Here is a 21,054-nt window from a genome sequence, read left to right on the forward strand (position 1 = left end):
AAAGAAACTCAACTAAAGGAAGTGCAGCAAGGAGCAGTTCACACTGTCGATTAACTCCTTTAAAAAAAAAGGCCAGATGAGTTTCCAGTTAAAAATAGGATTTAAGGTGCCAAGGATAATTGCAGATATATAGATATTCCACAACACAATTGTCCCATGCCGCTGGGACTGTGGAAATAGTCTCAGTAGTCTAGATTGAGTCATGTAGATTGTGATATTAAATTGATATTTTGGAATTTCCACACAGGTGAAACATTTTGGTTTTTTTAAAATCAGTCAACAAGGTTTTATGAAAGGGAAATTGTGTTTAACAAATGTATTCATTTTTTGAGGATGTAACCAGCAGAGTAGATAAAGGGGAACCAGTGGATGTAGTATATTTGGATTTCCAAAAGGCATTTGATAAGATGCCACGTAAAAGGTTGTTACACAAGATAAGGGCTCATGGAGTTGAGGGTAATATATTAGCATGGATAGAGGATTGGTTAACGAAGAGAAAACAGAGAGTAGGATTAAACAGGTCATTTTCAGGTTGACAGGCTGTAACTAGTGGGGTGCTACAAGGATCAGTGCTTGGGCCTCAGCTACTTACAATCTATATTAATGACTTAGATGAAGGGATTGAGTGTAATGGATCCAATTTTGCTGATGATACAAAGCTAGGTGGAAAGTAAACTGTGAGAAGGGCACAAAGAGCCTTTAAAGGGATACAGACAGGTTAAGTGAGTGGGCAAATAGGTGGCAGATGGAGTATAATGTGGGGAAATGTGAGGTTATTCACTTGGGTAGGAAGAATAGAAAAACAGAATAATTTTAAATGGTGAGAAACTATTAAATGTTGGTGTTCAGATAGACTTAGGTGTCCTCGTATAGGAAACAGAGTTTGCTTGCAGGTACAGCAAGCAATTAGGAAGGCAAATGGCATGTTGGCCTTATTGCAAGGGAATTGTGGGGAGAAATTCGGTATCGCCCTGTTTGGAGCGCAATTATCGGCCGGGCACAAAGTTTAACGCCTGGTGCTAATTATCACCTCCGACTGCAAACATGGCTTCTATCACCCCTGGAGGTGATTGGAGCGCTAAATCAGGCGCTAAACACCTCTCTTAAAACGCTAACGCTGAGGAGCAAGGTGCTACCTCAAAGCACTGGCAAAGCTGATGTGATGTCAGTCAGCAATGGAACACAGGCACACTGGCGCCGCCAGTTCTTAAAGGGGAGGGTCGATCTTGCTCTCCATCCAAACCCTGCTCATTGCAGCCTTGAATCTTGGCCTGGAGGGACCTGTACATCAAATCTGTTGGAAAGAACAATGGAGAGGCCCAGGGAAAGAGCTCAGAGTGCAGCCCCCATAGTCTCTTCTAAATCGATGCAAGGAAGGTCAAATCAAAATGAACCTGCAAAGTGCTGGTCAGTACCCAAAACTCCTTCACACAGCGTTGAATCTCTCCAGAAGTCAGTCTCACTCTCTCTGAATGCGTGGTGCAAAAATGTCGCTGACAAAAAAAGGCAGGAAGCGGTCGCCTTTAAATAGCGCTTCCCAGTCCCATCCCAACTGCAAAACGCTCCCCTCAACCTGTCGTTGCTAGCGGCAGGCGGTAAGGCAGGGGGCGCCACTCAATATCTGGTCCGGGGCGTTGCACGCTTGACTGGCGTCACGATCTGTGGGCGCAGGAGATCGTGGCGGTAGTGTTTAGCGCCGCCGCAAAATGTCTGGTCAATTTCGTGAGTGGCGCAAACATCGCCGCGCCCGGTTACTAGTTGCTTTGCGCCCCATTAGCGCCCTCTTAGGGCACTAACGGGAGGCGCAAAGCAACCAAACTTTTCCCCCTTGGACTACAAGAGTAAGGAAGTCTTGCTATAATTGTACAGGGCTTTGGTGAGACCACACCTGGAGTGCTGTGCAGTTTTCTTATTTGAGGAAGGATATAATGGCCTTAGAGGTAGTGCAACGAAGATTCACTAGATGGATGAGAGGGTTGTCCTATGAGGAGAGATTGAGCCTATACTCGCTGGAGTTTAGAAGAATGAGAGGTGATCTCATTAAAACATACAAGATTCTGAAGGGGATTGACAGGGTAGATGCTGAGAGGTTGTTTACCCTGGCTGGAAAGTTTAGAACTAGGGGTTATAGTGTCAGGATAGGGGGTCGGCCATTTAAGACTGAGATGAGGAAGAATATCTTCATGCAGAGGGTTATGAATTTTTGGAATTCTCTGCCCCAGAGGGCTGTGAATGCTGAATCGTTGAGTATATTTAAGACTGAGATAGATAGATTTTTGGACTCTAGGGGAATCAAGGGATAGAGTGATCGGGCGGGAAAGTGGAATTGAGGGCGATGATCAGCCATGATCTTATTGAATGGTGGAGCAGGCTCGAGGGGCCATATGGCCTACTCCTGCTCCTAATTCTTATGTTATGTTCTTGAAAGTGTTTTCTGTACACACTTGCTTTCCTCAATAAATTAATTCTGTTGGGTAAAGTCCCTGTACATTGGATCTTGGAAGAAATGAGCTGGATAGACTAAATGGCCTGAACTTGTTCCATAATTTCTCATGTTACCTAATCCATTTTATTTTACACTTATAAAAAGTGTCTGGCTTGGGCCCACTTCTTGTTTCAGAATAGGAATTGGTCAGCTTGTCACCATTTCCAAATATATGGGTTAAGGACATGATATGAATCATACCAAGGGTGAAATGAGATCCGTTAAACACGGACTCAACATGCCCTTGGTTGGTCTCAAACCAGCTAAGCACATGTAACCTAACTTGTATTCATGAGGTTTCATTCCAGTGTGCTACAAATGTAATTTACTAGCTGACGCTCTAAGCTAGTAGTCAGTTCTTTCAGCTATATGTACTACATCTGAAACACATTCATCCTCTTCTGGCCTATATACACATGTACTTTAAAGTGTACTAATTCTACGAGAAGCAGAAAACATTCACACAAACCTTCGACTGAAGTAATTATGTAAACCGGGGTGCCAATTAGTTGACATTGCAAGTGTGAACTGAGATCACTAGAAAGATAGCATTGGTTTTAAAGCTACCAACAATCACCATTCTTGCAGTTTGTCCCCACAGACCTTTCTAATGCAGTTGTGTGTTATTTATCTAGGACATGTCAGCTCTGACTAATACGACACAGCACTAAAAGTAACATAGAAACACTATTAAAATTAGAAAACATGACCTCTGGTCTTTTACCTCAAGCAAGTTAGAATTTGTATACATCGCAGGAATGTGCAGGAAAGCGTACAGAAGGTTAAAAAATGCAGCACAAAAACAGAAGCAGCCATACCCAGGCAGTACCTTCTTTAATGGCTAGAGCGTCCAGTGAATCAGCTGCCATGGAAACCGTTACCATAAGATCAGGTTCCAGCCCTGAAGACTCTTCTGTTGAAGAAACGCAATGTTGTGCAAATGCAACACAATTATATTAAAGTGTGAGTTTGTATCTCCGTAGATCAGTGTAAAATACAACTTCTCGCTAAAACCATGCTGTGTGGTGTTAATCACCAACATGGTCCAATTAAATTCCTCTGAATGTTATTTTAGCAATTTCACATGGGTTCACATTAGAACAGGAATTTCATATGGATGCTATTAGAATTTAGGTGTTTTTTGTCTTCTGCAGTTTACTTTGTAAGCTTACTGCAAAGCTGCATTCAACTGAATGTGCAAAGAAAGCTTACTTAATTTACATTACCAGCTCATCTACATAAAAGCACTTACTAATAGGAACGTTGCCATGAGTTCTTGCAAAATACTTGTGTGATGAGATATTTTTCACAGAGACAGGATACTACCTTGTTCAAATAAAAACAAAAGTGCTGGAACACAGCACAAAACACAGCAGGCCCATCAGCACCTGTAAAGAGAATAGATGGGATAGCCTTTTTGGGTGAAGACACTTCATCAGAACGCATGATAAAAGCCCTGAGCTGACTTCTGATTCCCTAATTGAATGTTCTCAGTGAGAAGTAGTGGTCGTAGGGAGTGCTGGTCAGGACTCGATGACCAGGTTTCCCATCTATTAAGTTAACTGCAGAAGGAATCAGAATTGCGATTTCCTGACTAATGCTGTGCGTGAATGTTACCCTGCTCCAGGAGTAATCGCTTGATTACTTCATGCATCTTTGTAACCACAGATTTTACTGGCACCAAATGAATTTTAAAACATCCTTTTAGTGAAGGAAATGTGGCATGTTACATATCGACACTTTAACTTTAACACGATGAAAGAGTGTTTTATTGTTGAAGTATTTCTAATTGCAATGCATTACGACGTGCCCGTGAACAAGCAGCATGTTGTTTTAAATGGACTACATTGCTGCTTAATGCAATAAATGTACAACCCACAATCAAAAGACATTGCTAACTATACTACTTTCTTCAATATTGTATAGTACACTCGTTCAATTTAATGCAGCAGCCTTTAGCAAAATATTACTAAGCACATTTTCTCCAATTATCCTTCCCAGAATAACTTCCAGCAAGTTAATGAGTGCACGCCCAAGGCAAGAGCTAAATACAGCATGAACATATGTCAGAACGCTTTGGAGAATTCTTTTATATGGAGATACCATGTGGACTCCTGTTCAGTGCAACATTTGGATGTTGGATTTTCTAAACAGAATTGGGTATAATTAAAAATACGTACATCTTCAAACACTGCCATTTTACTGATTTAATTATTAAAGATGTTATGTAGCATCATTTTCTGTGATTTTCGTTGTTGGGAAAACAGGAAGCGGTGCCTTTATCGCAAATGTATAAATTCTTAGTGTTAATGTGCAGTGCAGAACGTGTACAATACTGATGAAGCAATATCTAATTAATATTCAGAGCATTAGCTGAATCAGAGACTGAATTTGACCAATTCAAACGAATTTATGGTTACATTTTGACCTAACTCTGTTCATTTGGATTTGGAGATGTCTGTCCCTTTAAGAAAGTAGTGCGGTGTCTATACAGTGGAAATGCTTGCTGATTTTATATATTCCTCATATATGTGACTTCACTGCATGAATAAAACAAGTCACCATGCCACTCTGTTTTCCGGCTTCTACTGTCATTCACAGCATGCATCAGATAAGTGATTTTAAAATGACTGCGGGATCATACCAACACAACATGCCCACTTCAATGAATGGTCATGCCTCAGTTGCCCATTTTGCTCAGAAACAGCTCCTGGACTATGTCTGCTCACTAACTGGACTTTGTCGAGCGAGGCTCTATGCTGGGAGCAGCTGTGTAAGATTTGGCTTGATCGTGTGTTCTATTCAAATACTCATATGTGGTTTGAGATTAATTACAAGAGTTACTGAAAGGACAGATGTAACATAAGAACATAAGAAATAGGAGCAGGAGTAGGCCAATCGGCCCCTCGAGCCTGCTCCGCCATTCAATAAGATCATGGCTGATCTGATCCTAACCGCCCATCCACTATCACAGAACCATCTCCTGAATCTAACAGAATTAGACACACGAAATAGGAGCAGGATCAGGCTACACGGCCCCTGGGCCCGCGCCGCTACCCACAGGGCCACGACCGATCCGAACCTAGACTCATGTCCAAATTCCTGCCCGCTCCCCATAACCCTTAATTCCCTTTACTTCTAGGAAACTGTCTATTTCTGTTTTAAATTTATGTAATGATGTAGCTTCTACAGCTTTTTGGGGCAGCATATTCCATGGACCTACCACCCTCTGAGTGAAGTAGTTCCTCCTCATCTCAGTTCTGAAAGAGCAGCCCCTTATTCTAAGACTATGCCCCCTAGTTCTAGTTTCACCCATCATCGGGAACATCTTCCCCGCATCCACCCGATCCAACCCCTTCACAATCTTATATGTTTCAATAAGATCGCCTCTCATTCTTCTGAACTCCAATGAGTAGAGTCCCAATCTACTCAACCTCTCCTCATATGTCCATCCCCTCATCCCCGGGATTAACCGAGTGAACCTTCTTTGTAGTGACTCGAGAGCAAGTATGTCCTTTAAGTATGGGCACCAAAACTGTACGCAGTATTCCAGGTGCGGTCTCACCAATACCTTGTACAACTGAAGCAATACCTCCCTATTTTTATATTCTATCCCCCTAGCAATGAAAGCCAACATTCCATTGGCCTTCTTAATCACTTGCTGCACCTGCATACTAACCTTTTGAGTTTCGTGCACCAGGACCCCCAGATCCCTTTGTACTTCAGTACTTTCCAGTTTCTTGCCATTAAGATAATAACTTGCTCTACGATTTTTCCTGCCAAAGTGCATAACCTCACACTTTCCAGTATTGTATTCCATCTGCCAAATCTCTGCCCACTTACTTAGCCTGTCTATGTCCCCTTGCAGGTTTTTTATGTCCTCCTCACTCACTACTTTCCCTCCCATCTTAGTATCATCTGCAAACTTTGATATGTTACACTCGGTCCCCTCCTCCAAATCGTTAATATAGATTGTAAAGAGTTGGGGACCCAGCACTGACCCCTGCGGAACACCACTAGTTACTGATTGCCAGTCTGAGAATGAACCATTTATCCCAACTCTCTGCCTTCTGTTAGATAGCCAATCCTCTATCCATGCCAGAATATTACCCCCAATCCCGTGATTTTTTATCTTAAGCAATAATCTTCTGTGTGGCACCTTGTCAAATGCCTTTTGGAAGTCTAAATACACTACGTCCACTGGTTCCCCTTTATCTACCCTATATGTTACTTCCTCAAAGAACTCCAGCAAATTTGTCAAACATGACTTCCCCTTCATAAAACCATGCTGACTTTGTCCTATTAAATTATGATTATCCAAATGTCCTGTTACTGTCTCCTTAATAATGGACTCCAATATTTTACCTACCACAGATGTTAGGCTAACCGGTCTATAGTTTACAGCCTTCTGTCTACTGCCCTTTTTAAATAAGGGCGTTACATTAGCAGTTTTCCAGTCTGCCGAGACCTTTGCTGAGCCCAGGGAGTTTTGGAAAATTATTACCAATGCATCCACAATCCCTACAGCCACTTCCCTCAAGACCCTAGGATGTAAGCCATCAGGTCCAGGTGATTTATCCGCCTTGAGTCCCATTATTTTACCGAGTACCACTTCCTTAGTGATTTTGATCGTGTTTAGCTCCTCCCCCCCTATAGCCCCCTGTTTGTCCAGTGTTGGGATATTCTTAGTGTCTTCTACTGTAAAGACTGATACAAAATATTCAGTGTTTTTGCCATCTCCATATTTCCCACCATTAATTTCCCGGTCTCATCCTCTAAGGGACCAACATTTACTTTAGCCACCCTTTTTCTTTTTATATAACTATAAAAACTCTTACTATCTGTTTTTATATTTTTTGATAATTTACTTTCATAATCTATCTTCCCTTTCTTAATCAATCTTTTTGTTATTTTTTGCTGTCTTTTAAAGTTTTCCCAATCCTCTATCCTCCCACTAGATTTGGCTACCTTATCTGCCCTTGTTTTTAGTCGAATACTATCCTTAATTTCTTTACTTAGCCACGGATGGCTGTCTTTTCTTTTACACCCTTTTCTTCTCAGTGGAATATATATTTTTTGGAAGTTGTAAAATAACTCCTTAAATGTACACCACTGATCATGTATCGTCTTACCCTTTAATCTATTTTCCCAATCCACTCTACTCAATTCCGCTCTCATACCTTCATAGTCTCCTTTATTCAAGCTTAGCACGCTTGTTTGAGATCCAACCTCCTCACCCTCTAATTGAAATGGTATTAAAGATAAACTCACTTCCAATCATTAAAGTATGAGGATAAAGGAGTGCTGGTGTCATACTGGGATGATTTTGGGCAACTTAAATTCATGGAGCAGCCCATTCCAAGATTCTGCTTAAATTCTGGGGTCAATTTCAATTTTTAATTCCACTTTTTATCCATGTGCTAGATTAGGTTTAATTTTAAATCTGACAATTTTGTGACAAGTCTCATTTATTACTTTTAAGACACATTTTCCTCCTTCAGATTCTTCACTCCATTTATTGGTTTGCTTTTGCTCCCTGCTTCATACCAGTGACTGATTGATTAAAAGGGCGGGCAGTTATCTGCTCCATTGATCGTGTGTTCGGGTTTCTAAACCCTATTACATTGCCGGTTTATCAGATCCAAGGGCCACTTATGGCACTAGTGTGCGCGCATCTGGACCCCTGAACAAAATGCCATGGTTTACATAAACCAAAAGGAGTGCCAACTCCATCAATGGTCAGTACTCAGGAACTCTACATCATGCAGGGCAATCCCCACTTCCTGTAGCAGCCATGATTATTTCATTCCAAGGCAATCATGCTACTCCCGGCTCCAAAATAAAGTAAACAAACAAACTGAAACTTACCTTTTAAGTGGTGGCTTCCACCAATCCCCTGGTTTGGCTGTCAAGCGCCCAAGAATGCAGACCGCAGCATGCGGATCCGTCACAAACAAATTTTGCAAAGGAGACCCAAGATAAGCCTCTATTTGCATATGCAAAGGGCCAATGACTGTATCAGGTGTATGTCCTGGACGCCTATGCAGGAGCCTTTACCAAAATGACGGGTTTTGCGCTTCCAGCACAGAATGAGCACAAACACGCTGCCCACTGTATTGAATTCTTAGGCGTCTATTTTATGTTTGTAAAATGGGCATGGTGTGATCCAATTTAGAGGCCCTGGAGTATTGCCAGCAACATCCGAAAGCAGATGGCGGTTGACTTGTTGGATACCTTTCCTATCCCTGGTGAGCACAGTGAGATTTCTAGTCTCATTTCTTTCCCAGTTGTCAACCTGTCTGTTCAGTTAGGGTTGGTTCATAATTCAAATATTCTCCTTAATCTCTGTTCTATTCTTATGTTAAAAATTGGCCAACATTACCTCTTCAAAAGTTGGAGGTTAATGCTCTCAGAACATAAAACAAGTAGTCCTTTCCAAGCTGTACCTGTAATGTGTATATCAATATGATATCAAATCGTAGACAAGTATAGCTAAGTTGATTTCAGTAACTATTTGACATATATCCTTCATTTTGAAAACTGCATATACAATGGTTAACAAAATGTCCAATACTTCTTACCTTCAGTGTAGCATTCAACAGTATTAGCAGGACCTAGAACAGGATAACCATCTTCATCTAATCTTACATTACTGCCTGTGGGGCATGTTGGAATTACAGTAGTGGGCTCGGTTGTTAACTCTGTTGTAGTTGGCTCTGGTGTGGTAGTTGTGGTCGTGGTCGTGGTTGTGGTAGTTGTGGTAGTTGTAGTTGTTGTGCTTGCGGTAGTTGTAGTCGGCGCAACTGTCGTTTCCAGTTTTCGGATTAATCCGATAACAGGCTTGCCTCCTACTGACAAAACTGGCTTATCTTTTGGGCCAACTAAAGGTTTACTATCTCGTCCATGTCCAAACAGAGGTAAACCATCAGGACTCAGGATTGGGGCTCCTTGTTGATCTTTAAAAGTGGACAGAAAAATGGCAGTCTTTTTAAGCAAGGTCTCGAGTAGCTAGATATCATACTGTCACCAGAATGTTGTATAAAAAACATGACAATATCAGAATATTAAATACTCCAGATGCAAAAACTCCTGATACCAGGACCCATTTCCAAGAATAAGATAGTGAATCTATGACAGATTACATAAAGCAAAGGTGGTACATGTGGAAAGTCTCAATTCCACAGCAAAATCAGCGGCAACTTTTTCTATTAAGCATCAAATGCTGATTAAGATCTACTTTTTCTTTTGCAACCCAAAATTTATCCTAAAGGGGCTCTACTGAAATTGCACAAACCTAGTACAGTACGTCCATCTGCTCCCAGTTGTATTTGGAGGGGTTTTCCCTCTGTATCTTGGAGGATTTGTCCTTCAGGGTTCATCAGTATTCCTCGATCAAGATCTACAATCTGTTTTAAAGTAACAAACTAATTAATCACAGTAGCAGCCTTTGATTAATGAGCTGATGAAAGTGCTTTTGAAATTGATTATCTTTGTATTTGACTCTGACCATTGTTGATTTGATATTTGCATGATCCAGTTGTACAAGGAATACTCAACCCATTTGCTGTCCTGAGGTCCAGCGATGACCCTACGCCCAGTTGCCTTTTCATTACTGGCTCCGCTGTGTGAAACTTTGCTCCCTCTGTCAGCTGTTAAGTTTGGTCTCCCATTTTTCCCTGTGATTTAACAATATTTCAATGCAATAAATGAGTGATAATAATTGTTTAAAATCTATCAATTTTTCAAGTCATTTGGAATTTTTTTTTGGTTTATGAAAATAGAATATAAAATACCCCTTTGTTGCTTTACCTGACCCGAGTCTTAGGTCTGAAAATGAGACTCAATGTGCTCGGAAATGGCTACAGTTCCCAAATTTACCTGAATTGAGCTGATCATTCAGTTTGTGGAATGTTGCAGTGAACAAAATAGGAACATGGGAACAGGAGTGGATCTTTCAGCCCCTCGAGCCATTCAATTAGATCACGGCTGATCTGTATCTTAACTTCATCTACCCGCCTTGGTTCCATAACCGTTAACACCCTTGCCTGACAAAAATCCATCAATTTTAGTTTTGAAATTTTCAATCGACCTTCTTGGGGAGAGAGTTCCAGATTTCCACTAGCCTTTGTGTGAAGAAGTTCTGTCTGACATCACCCTTGAACTGCCTCGCTCTAATTTGAAGGTTCTGCCCCCTTGTTCAGGACTCCCCCACCAGAGGAAATAGTTTCTTTCCATATTAAGACTGCAGCGCAAAGATTCCAATAAAAACACCTTTACAATTACCTAAACTAAAGCAAAATACTGCAGCTGCTGGAAATCTGAAATATAAACAGGAACTGCTGGAAACACTCAGCAGGTCAGGTAGCATCTAATGAAGAGAGATACAGAGTTAACGTTACATGATGGGGTCTCCTCTACATTGAGGAGGCCAAACACAGATTGGGTCATCACTTTACTGAATAGCTCCGTTCAGTCTACAAGCATGACCCTGAGCTTCCGGTTGCTTGCCACTTTAATTCTATATCCCACCCCCACTCTGACCTCGGCATCCTACACTGTTCCAATGAAGCTCAATGCAAGGTTGAGAAACAGTACTACGTCTCTCTATTAGGCACTTTACAGCACTTACGGCCTTAACACTGAGTTTAACAACTTTAGATCTTAACCACCGCTCTCATTTTCTCAGACATCAGGTGCTGGTAATGGATGATGGCTGCACCAGAGCCACTGGGAGTGGAGAATGTGTGGGTTGGTGCTTGGGGTGGGGATTCCCTATCGATACACGGCCGGCGGGGTGGTCCGAACCATTGGGGCCACATTTCCGGACCACGGGAGCCTTCTCGAGGTTCTGCTGAGAGAGTTTGGCAACACCATCATCTGCAAGTTCCCCTCCAAGTTACACACCATCTTGACTTGGAAATATATCGCTGTTCCTTCATCGTCGCTGGTTCAAAATCCTGGAACTCCCTCCCTAACAGCACTGTGGGAGCACCTTCACCATACGGACTGCAGCAGTTCAAGGCGGCAGCTCACCACCACCTTCTCAAGGGCAACTAGGGATGGGCAATAAATGCTGGTCTTGCCAGTGACGCCCACATCCCAGAACAAATATTTAAAAAAATCTAGGGTCCAAATTAAAACACAGAACCTCAAAGGTAATAATCTCTGGATTTTTACCTGAGCCACGCGTGAATTGGCATTGGGACAAGCAGATCAGAGAGTTAAATGCACGGCTCAAAGAGTGTTGTGGGAGGAAGGGGTTTTGATTCATGGGGCACGGACACCAGTACTGGGGAAAGAGGGAGCTGTTCCGTTGGGACGGGCTCCACTTAAACTGGACTGGGGCCAGTATCCTGGCACGTCAAATAGCTAGGGCTGTAGATAGGGCTTTAAAAAGGGGGTGGGGGTCAGGTGAGGGGAAATTTAGAAATCTGGAGAAAAGACATGATAATGGAGCAGTGTAGCGATTTGGGTAAAGGTAAGCAGAGTGTGACAGGAAGGGAGAGTGTGTTTAACGGCAATAGTGCATCAGTGAATAAGGTGAAAGCAGGGAATAATGGTGAAGAGTTAAAATTAAAGGTTCTTTATCTAAATGTATGAAGCATTCGTAACAAGATAGATGAATTAGTAGCACAAATAGAGATAAACGGGTTTGATCTAATAGCCATTACAGAGATGTGGTTGCAAGGTGACCAAGGCTGAGAACTTTTTATTCCAGGTACTTGACATTTCGAAAAGATAGGCAGAATGGAAAAGGAGGGGGAGTAGTCCTGATAATAAAGGATGACAAAGAGTAGTGAGAAAGGATCTTGGCTCAGAAGATCAGGAAGTAGAATCAGTATGGGTGCAGATAAGGGCAGAAAACACTGGTGGGAGTAGTTTATAGGCCCCCTAACAGCTATATCGTTGGACAGAGTATTAATCAACAAATAATAGGAACTTGTAACAATGGTAATGCAATAATCGTGGGGGACTTTCATCTTCATATAGACTGGGTAAATCAAATTGGCAAAGGTAATCTGGAGGACGAGTTCATGGAATGCATTTGGGACTGTTTCCTTGAACATTACATTGTGGAATCAGCTTTTTTAGATCTTGTATTGTGTAATGAGACAGGGTTAATTAGTAATCTCATAGCAAAGGATCCTCTGAGGAACAGTGATCATAATATGATAGAATTTCACATAGAGTTTGAGAGTGACATAATTAAATCTGAAACTAAATAAAGTCAATTATAAGGGGTCAGTTGGCCACGGTAGATTGGAAAATTAGATTAAAAGGTATGATGGTAGCTAATCAGTGGCAAACATTTAAAGAAATATGCCAAAATTCTCAACAAATATATATTCCATTGAGAAATAATTACTCCACGGGAAAAGTGATCTATCTGTGGTTAACTAAAGAAGATAAGGATAGTATTAAATTAAAAGAAAAGGCTTATAATGTTGTGAAGAATAGTAGTAAGCCTGAGGTTTGGGAGAGCTTTAGAAACCAGCAAAGGATGACCAAAAAATTGATAAAAAGGGAGAAAATAGAATGAGAATAAACTACCAAGAAATAAAAGAAAAGATTGTAAGAGTTTCTACAAGTACGTAAAAAGGAAGAGAGCAGCAAAAGAAAGCGTTGGTCCTTTGAGTTTGAGACAGGAGAAATCATAATAGGGAATAAGGAAGTGGCAGCGACTTTAAACAAATACTTTGTATCTGTCTTCACAGTAGAAGACACAATAAGCAGACCAAAAATAGTGGGGAACCAAGGGACTGAAGAGGGTGAGGAGCTTAAAGTAATTAATATCAATAGAGAAAAAGTACTAGAGAAAATAATGGGACTAAAAGCCAACATATCCCCAGGACTTGATGGCCTACATCCTAGGGCTCGAAAAGAGGTGGCTGCAGAGATAATGGATGCATTGGTTGTGATCTTCCAAAAATCCCTAGATTCGAGAACAGTCCCAGCGGATTAGAAGGTAGCAAATGTAACCCCGCTATTCAAGAAAGGAGGGAGAGAAAACAAGGAATTACAGGCCAGTTAGCCTAACATCAGTCATTGGGAAAATGCTGGAATCCATGATTAAGGAAGTGGTAACAAGGCCCTTAGAAAATCATAATATAATTAGGTAGAGCCAATATGGTTTTATGAAAGGGAAATCATGTTTGACAAATGTATTAGAGCTGCTTCAGGATGTAACTAGCAGGGTAGATAAAGAGGAACCAGTGGAAATAGTATATTTAGATTTCCAAAAGGCATTCGATAAGGTGCCACTTAAAAGGTTGCTATGCAAGATAAGGGCTCATGGGATTTGGGGTAATATATTAGCATGGATGGATAGAGGATTGGTTAACATACAGAAAACAGAGAGCAGGAATGAACGAGTCATTTTTCAGGTTGGGAGGCTGTAACTAGTGGGGTACAGCAAGGATCAGTGCTTGGGCCTCAGCCATTTACAGTCTCCATTAATGGCCCAGAAATTCGGGTCTCCATGGGTGAGTACGCACGGGGTACTCACCCGTAGGCCCAATGAGAAGTGCTGGTTTCCTGCATGCACTGCATATGCGCGGGAAACCGGCACTTCCGTTCCCCTGAACGAAGGGGTTCAGAGGTCGAGCGCGTGCGCGGGAGAGGCTGCGCGTGCGCATCGAACTTTGTTTGTTTTTTGCAGGTTTTCCCGGGAGGGTAAGTCTGCAGAATTTACACATTTAAAAAGCAGACGTAAGGCCTGCTTTTTACAAGGTAAGTGGTGAATTAATTAAAATTAAAACATTTTTCCCCACAGGTTTATTACCTTGCTTTAAAGTATTTAAAAGTAAGTTTATTTTTAGCCCCATTAGAAAATAAAATTATTTTTTTCAAAAATTTAAATTGTTTAAAATAGTTATTTCATGTAATTTATAGTTTATTTAAAAAATGTGATTTAAAAAAAAAAATTATTTGAAGATTTAGTGCTGTTTTGGGGCCGTAGTATTTATAAGTCTTGACAGCTCTTCCTGTCAATCTTATGAATGGAGCATTCTCTGCTCCGATTGGCTCCCCATGGCCCACGTGATCCCAGGGGACGCTTCGAACTAACTGCGCCCCTGGGATACGCAAGCACTGCGCGCCGGCAGCTGGACCAGGCCCCGGATTGGAATCCCACGCGGGCCCACAGCTCAATGGCCGGCGCGCTAGGTAAGTGCAGGTCGGGGGCTTACACCCGCGGGAAGCCCCCGACCAGAATTTCTGGGCCATTGACTTGGATACATTACACTCGGTCCCTTCATCTAAGTTTGCTGACAATACAAAGCTAGGAGGGAAAAGTAAATTGTGAGGACACAAAGGTCGTGATTTCCCCTACCTCGGCGGGTCCGGTGCGGCCGGAGTCGGTGGCTGGATGCGACCCCGCTGCTGGCTCCAGCCCGCTGTCAATAGTGATCTTACCCTGATTGGGCTTGTTAAGCCCACCCAGTGCGTTTCCTGGCCAATTGAAGGAAGTGGGTCTTGTTGTGTATGTACCTTTAAGGGAATAACTGGTCTTAGACTGCAGTACCGGCAGTGACCACCCCTGTATAAAAGGCCCTAGCAGGCTTCTGTAGTTTCAGTTTCAAGCTGCCTCTTGTTCAGTAAAGTACCTGTTAAACTGTTCTCCCGAAGTCCGTGTATTATTGAGGCGCGGACTTTACAATGGCGACGAGTAAGTTCGAACTCACCTGCAGTGTGGCATCATCTCACGGGGATCTCGCCTGAAAGGAAGGTCCTGGAAGGTCGTAGTCTGAGCAACGGGCATTGACCGAGGGCAACCGCCCAAAGAATCCATCGGTGTTTGGAGAATTGCGGGAGAGACTGTGGTTCCAGCGAATCGTGCTGGTAGCAGGTAGCGCGCTGACCCTTCCGGACTGCGGCAGGCTCAAGCGGCTCTACAAATCGGGCCGCGCAGCGTCGCCGGGAAAAGAAAACAGAGAGAGGGTGGAGCGCACAGGGTGCGGTCGGTGCTCGAGAACAGGACAGCGGAGAGAAACTAACCGGGGGGGAAGGAAAGCGAGACGCGCCGAAGCTGCGGGTCACCGCCATTACCCTGTAGAACGCTAGGAGCAGCGTGGCAGTAAGGGGAAGAAGCAAAAGCACGGGAGGCGCCATTTTATCCCGTTGGGGAAGAAGGAAAAGCGCGGGAGGCGCCATTTTATTCCATTGGGGAAGAAGCAAAAGCGCGGGAGGCGCCATTTTAAATCGCCCAAGATGCCGAAAAGTGGCAGTATCACTGCTTTCGACAACGAGGTAGAAGACTTGACCACGTATGCGGAAAGAATTGAAGTGTACTGCAAGGCAAATGAGGTGGTTGATGGAAAGAGGGCGTCGGTATTATTAAATCTGATGGGTGCGAGTACGTACGGCCTATTGCAGAATTTAATTACCCCAGCTAAACCAATGGAGAAAAGTTTTGAGGAGATTGTTCATATCTTACAGGAACATCTAAGCCCTACACCACTGCTGATAGCAGAAAGATTCAAGTTCCATAAAAGAAACCAGCACAAAGATGAGAGCAATGCTGACTATCTTACGGAACTGCGCAAGTTATCGAAGCACTGCCAGTTCGGAGCAGGACTGGCAGACACCTTACGGGATAAGTTTGTCTGCGGGCTCCAGAGTGAAGGAACCCAGAAATGACTACTTTCAAAAAAGGACCTGACGCTAGAGCAGGCTTTCAGCGTGGCAGTATCCTACGAAGCAGCAGCACGGGGAGCTGCGGAAATACAACAGAAACCACAAGAATACAGCGCTAACGAAATGGCGTATGGAGCCAAAAAGTGCTATCGCTGCGACAGAACAACCCATGAGCAGAAGGACTGCTGGTTTAAAGACAAAATATGCAGGCAATGCGGGAAAATGAGACATATAGCAAGAGTCTGCAGGTCGGGAAAGGAGACCAACACGACAAGAACTACTAAGGAACAGTACAGGAAAGTAAAGAAACTGACAGATAGTAGTTCAGAAGATCAGGAGAGTGATAAGGACTCTGGGAGCAGGCGACCAAGTTGTTTAAAGTTACACAACGTGATCGCAAAAGAAGATCACCGAACCATTTGGGTCACCCTCATGATAGCAGGGTCCCCAGTGAAGATGGAATTGGACACAGGATCAGCCCTGTCATGAATCGACGAGACTATGAGCGGCTATTCTCACACATACCCTTAAAGGACACGTCCATTGTATTGAAGACATACACGGGGCAAAAGGTCGAACCCAGAGGAAAAATAAGAGTGCCAGTTGAGTATAACGGAAAGGAAACACAGAAACTATACATGTATATACTACGAGATGGAGGACCACCATTATTGGGACGTGAATGGATCCGAAGACTACAATTGGATTGGCATTCCATTCTGGCACTAACTGTGACTGACAAAAAAGATGATGACGTCGCACCTGGACGTCTGTCACAAATTCTATCTGACGCGGAAGAGGTGTTCCAACAAGGACTTGGGACTCTAAAAGGAGTAAAGGCAACCATCAAGATTGAGGATAACGCAACCCCAAAATTTTTCAAGGCCAGACCAGTGCCATATGCGATACGCCCAGCTGTGGAAGCTGAACTGGAGAGTCTGGAGCATTCAGGGGTGCTGTCTAAGGTGGACTGGAGCGAGTGGGCCACACCCATCATTCCTGTAATGAAGAAAGCATTGAGCAGCACACCTGGGGAGCCAAGGAAAGTTCGCATCTGTGGGGACTTCAAGGTGACTGTGAACCCAGTCCTGCACACAGTACAGAATCCGCTTCCGCGGATAGAAGATATTTTCGCCTCGCTATCCGGAGGGAAACGTTTCACAAAGATTGACCTGGCTCAAGCGTATCTACAAATGGAGGTGGAAGAAGCATCTAGGAAATACCTCACGATAAACACTCACAAAGGCCTTTACCAGTACAATCGACTGGTATTTGGGGTAGCATCGGCCCCGGCTATGTGGCAGAGGGCAATGGAACAAGTCCTGCAAGGGATCCCGGGGACCCAGTGTTATTTGGACGACATCCTGGTCACGGGCGAAATGACAATGAACACCTTGCCAACCTGGAACAGGTGCTCACGAGATTGCAGGAATATGGGCTACGAGCCAACCGTCCCAAATGCGAGTTCTTCAGGAGACAAATCTCGTATTGTGGCCACATGATTGATGAGGAAGGGTTGCATAAGTCGCCGGACAAGATTGAGGCTGTAGTCAAGGCTCCAGCACCAGAAAATGTGTCGCAACTGAGGTCGTTCCTTGGGTTGGTGAACTATCATAAGTTCTTGCCGAATTTATCTACAATTCTGTACCCACTGAACGCCCTCCTTCAAACTGGTGTAACATGGAAATGGAGTGATGAGTGTAAGCGTGCCTTTCAGGAATGTAAATGCCAAATCACTTCAAAAGAGGTATTGGCCCACTACAACCCAACACTACCGATTCGGTTGGCATGTGATGCGTCACCTTACAGCATTGGAGCGGTGCTGTCACACAAATTTCGTGACGGTTCAGAGAGGCCCATAGCCTTTGCATCGCGCTCGCTAACCTCAGCCGAGCGTAACTACGCCCAGATTGACAGGGAGGCCCTCAGCCTGGTGTGGGGGGTGAAGAAGTTCAATCACTATCTGCACGGGCAGAAATTCACCCTATTGACTGATCAACCACCCCTGGTCTCAATTTTTAACCCAAAGAAGGGCGTTCCGGTGATGACGGCACAACGGCTGCAAAGATGGTCACTTTTTCTAGGGGCACATCAGTATGACAGAGTACAAAGGTACGAAACAACATGGAAACGCTGATGGGCTGTCGCGCCTACCGTTGCCTACAGTGGACCCGGTGGAGATATTCCATGCGACCATAGTCGAATGTTTGCCTGTTACAAACGCAAGTATTGAGAAGGAAACCCGAAATGACCCGACACTCTCTCGGGTCTATGATTTGACGGTGAAGGGCAACAGGTCTGAACAAACCTCTCAGCCAATCCATTTGTGGCTGGATGATATGGGGCAGATGTGTAATGTTTCACCCCATTATTCTTCAGGAACCTCCGGAAATCCTCAGACACAAACTGTGGGCCATTGTCGGAACAGATCTGTTCTGGCAACCCATTCCTGGCGAAGATGGTCCTTAGGACTGCAATAGTTTTCTCCGTGGTGGTGGAGGACATTTTAATGAACCTGGCCATTTCGAATGGGCGTCCATAGCGATTAGAAACATTGAGTCCATAAATGGACCAGCGAAATCAATGTGTACCCGTTGCCATGGAGATGAGGGCCACTCCCATGGATGTAGTGGGGCCTGTGGTGGAGCGTTTTGGACCTTCTGGCATCCTGTGCATCTCCTGGTCATATCCTCGATTTCTTTATCGATTCCCGGCCACCACACAAACGCCCTGGCTAGGCTCTTCATTTTTACCCCTCCCAGATGACCCTCGTGAAGCTCATTGAGTACTCTATCTCTCAACTTGGGTGGAATTACCACTCGGGAGCCACACATCGAGGTTCCTCGGCACACTGACAGCTGTTCTCTTCTTTGCGAGAATGCTGGCAACAGTGGTTCGCCATGTGCTGGCCATCCCTTCACTGTTAAATCGTAGACTCGTGAGAGAGTCGGGTCATTTCTCGTTTCCCTTTCAATGGCAGAATTTGTTACTGGTAGACATTCCACTATGGTAGAGTGGAACATCTCCACTGGGTCCACTGTAGGTGCCTCTTCTACCGTTGGCAACGGTCGGCGCGATAAACCGTCAGCATTCCCATGCTGTTTTGATCCTTTGTATTCTACATCATATTGGTGTGCCCCTAGAAAAAGGGACCACCTCTGTAGCCTTTGCGCTGTCATAATGGGAACACCCTTTTTAGGGTTGAATATGGAGATGAGGGGTTGATGGTCAGTCAACAAGGTAAATTTTTGTCCGTGTAGGTAATGGTTGAATTTCTTCACTCCCCATACCAGGCTGAGTGCTTCCCTGTCGATTTGGGCATAGTTACGCTCAGCTGAGTTCAATGAGCGTGATGCAAAAGCTATTGGCCGTTCCGAGCCATCAGGGAATCTATGCGATAATACCGCTCCTACGCCGTAAGGGGATGCATCGCACGCCAGTCTGATTGGCAGTGATGGGTTGTAATGAGCCAAAACTTCCTTGGACGTGATTAAGTCTTTGCATTTATGGAAGGCACGTTTACAGTCTTCGCTCCATTTCCAAATTACTCCTGTTTGTAGCAGTTCATTAAGAGGGTGCAGAAGAGTTGATAAATTACTATCATAAATTTTTACCGAACTTATCAATCCCAGGAACGACCCTAATTGTGAAACATTTTCAGGTGCTGGGGCTTTTATGACCGCTTCAATTTTTTCAGGTGACTTATGCAACCCTTCCTTATTAATTATGTGGCCACAATATGATATTTGTTTCTGGAAAAATTCGCACTTGGGGCGATTTGCTCGTAGGCCCCGTTCTCTCAGCCTAGTGAGCACCTGCTCGTTGTCGTTTTCTCCTGTTACAAGGATGTCGTCTAGGTAGCATTGAGTCCCCGGAATCCCTTGGAGGACTTGCTCCAAAGCTCTTTGCCAGATAGCTGGAGCTGATGTTACTCCGAAAACCAGTCGATTGTACTGGTATTTATCGTGAGATTGTGTATTTATCGTGAGATACTTTTTAGAGGCCTCTTCAACCTCCATCTGTAGATATGCCTGTGCCAAGTCAATTTTGGTGAAACGTTTCCCTCCGGATAGTGAGGCGAAAATATCTTCTATCCTCGGAAGAGGATACTGTACCGTGTGAAGGACCGGGTTTACAGTCACCTTGAAGTCCCCACAGATGCGAATTTTTCTCTGTTCTTCAGATTTATCATTATTCAACGTTTTCTTCATGACCGGGACGATGGGTGTTGCCCACTCGCTCCAATCTATCTTGGATAACACGCCTGCCTTTTCCAAATTCTCCAGCTCTGCCTCGACTGCTGGATGAATTGCGTATGGCACCGGCCTTGCCTTAAAAAACTTGGGAATTGCCACATCTTCCACTTTTATTGAGGCGGTGATGCCTTTCAAGGTTCCTAGTTTCTCTTGAAACACTTCCTTGGCATTGGCCAAGATGTCTTTTAATCGTTCAGGTATGACGTCATCATCATTTTTTTTCTTACTGGTCACCGTCAGTGCCTGAATGGAGTGCCAGTCTAAACGTATCTTCCTGATCCATTCACGTCCCAACAGCGGTGGACCACCATCTTGTAGAATGTATAAATACAACTTCTGTATTTCCTTGCCGTTGTATACAACAGGCACCCTTATTTTTCCTTTGGGGTATACTTTCTGCCCCGTATATGTTTTCAAGATAATGGATGTGTCTTTTAAAGGTATATGCGGAAATAGCCGCTCGTAATCCCGTCGACTTATGACGGTCAGAGCTGATCCTGTATCTAGCTCCATTTTAACTGGGGACCCTGCTACCGTGAGGGTAACCCAAATGGTCTGGTAATCTTCTTTGGCAATTACATTATATAATTTGAGACAGCTTAGTCTCTTGTTTCCGGAGTCGCTATCGCTCTTCTGGTCTTCGGAGCTACTGTCCGTCATCATTTGTACCTTTCTGTA

At 43.8% G+C, this 21,054-nt stretch overlaps 1 protein-coding gene across 2 annotated transcripts in view; it reads right to left on the reverse strand.

Moving 5' to 3' along the window:
• Positions 1-21,054, reverse strand: part of fndc1 (fibronectin type III domain containing 1) — a 297,076-nt gene that overhangs the window by 106,551 nt on the left and 169,471 nt on the right. For both annotated transcript variants that reach the window (XM_085981527.1, XM_085981526.1), the window contains 4 exons: positions 10,043-10,161; positions 9,780-9,891; positions 9,067-9,441; positions 3,315-3,398 (listed from right to left, as the gene is read on the reverse strand). In XM_085981527.1, the coding sequence (XP_085837653.1) occupies positions 3,315-3,398; positions 9,067-9,441; positions 9,780-9,891; positions 10,043-10,161 (690 nt within the window). The remainder of the gene's footprint in view (positions 1-3,314; positions 3,399-9,066; positions 9,442-9,779; positions 9,892-10,042; positions 10,162-21,054) is intronic.

Source organism: Somniosus microcephalus, chromosome 3, assembly GCF_052327205.1.
Source record: "Somniosus microcephalus isolate GS21.2 chromosome 3, FLI_Smic_1.0, whole genome shotgun sequence".
Classification (NCBI taxonomy): Eukaryota; Metazoa; Chordata; class Chondrichthyes; order Squaliformes; family Somniosidae; genus Somniosus; species Somniosus microcephalus.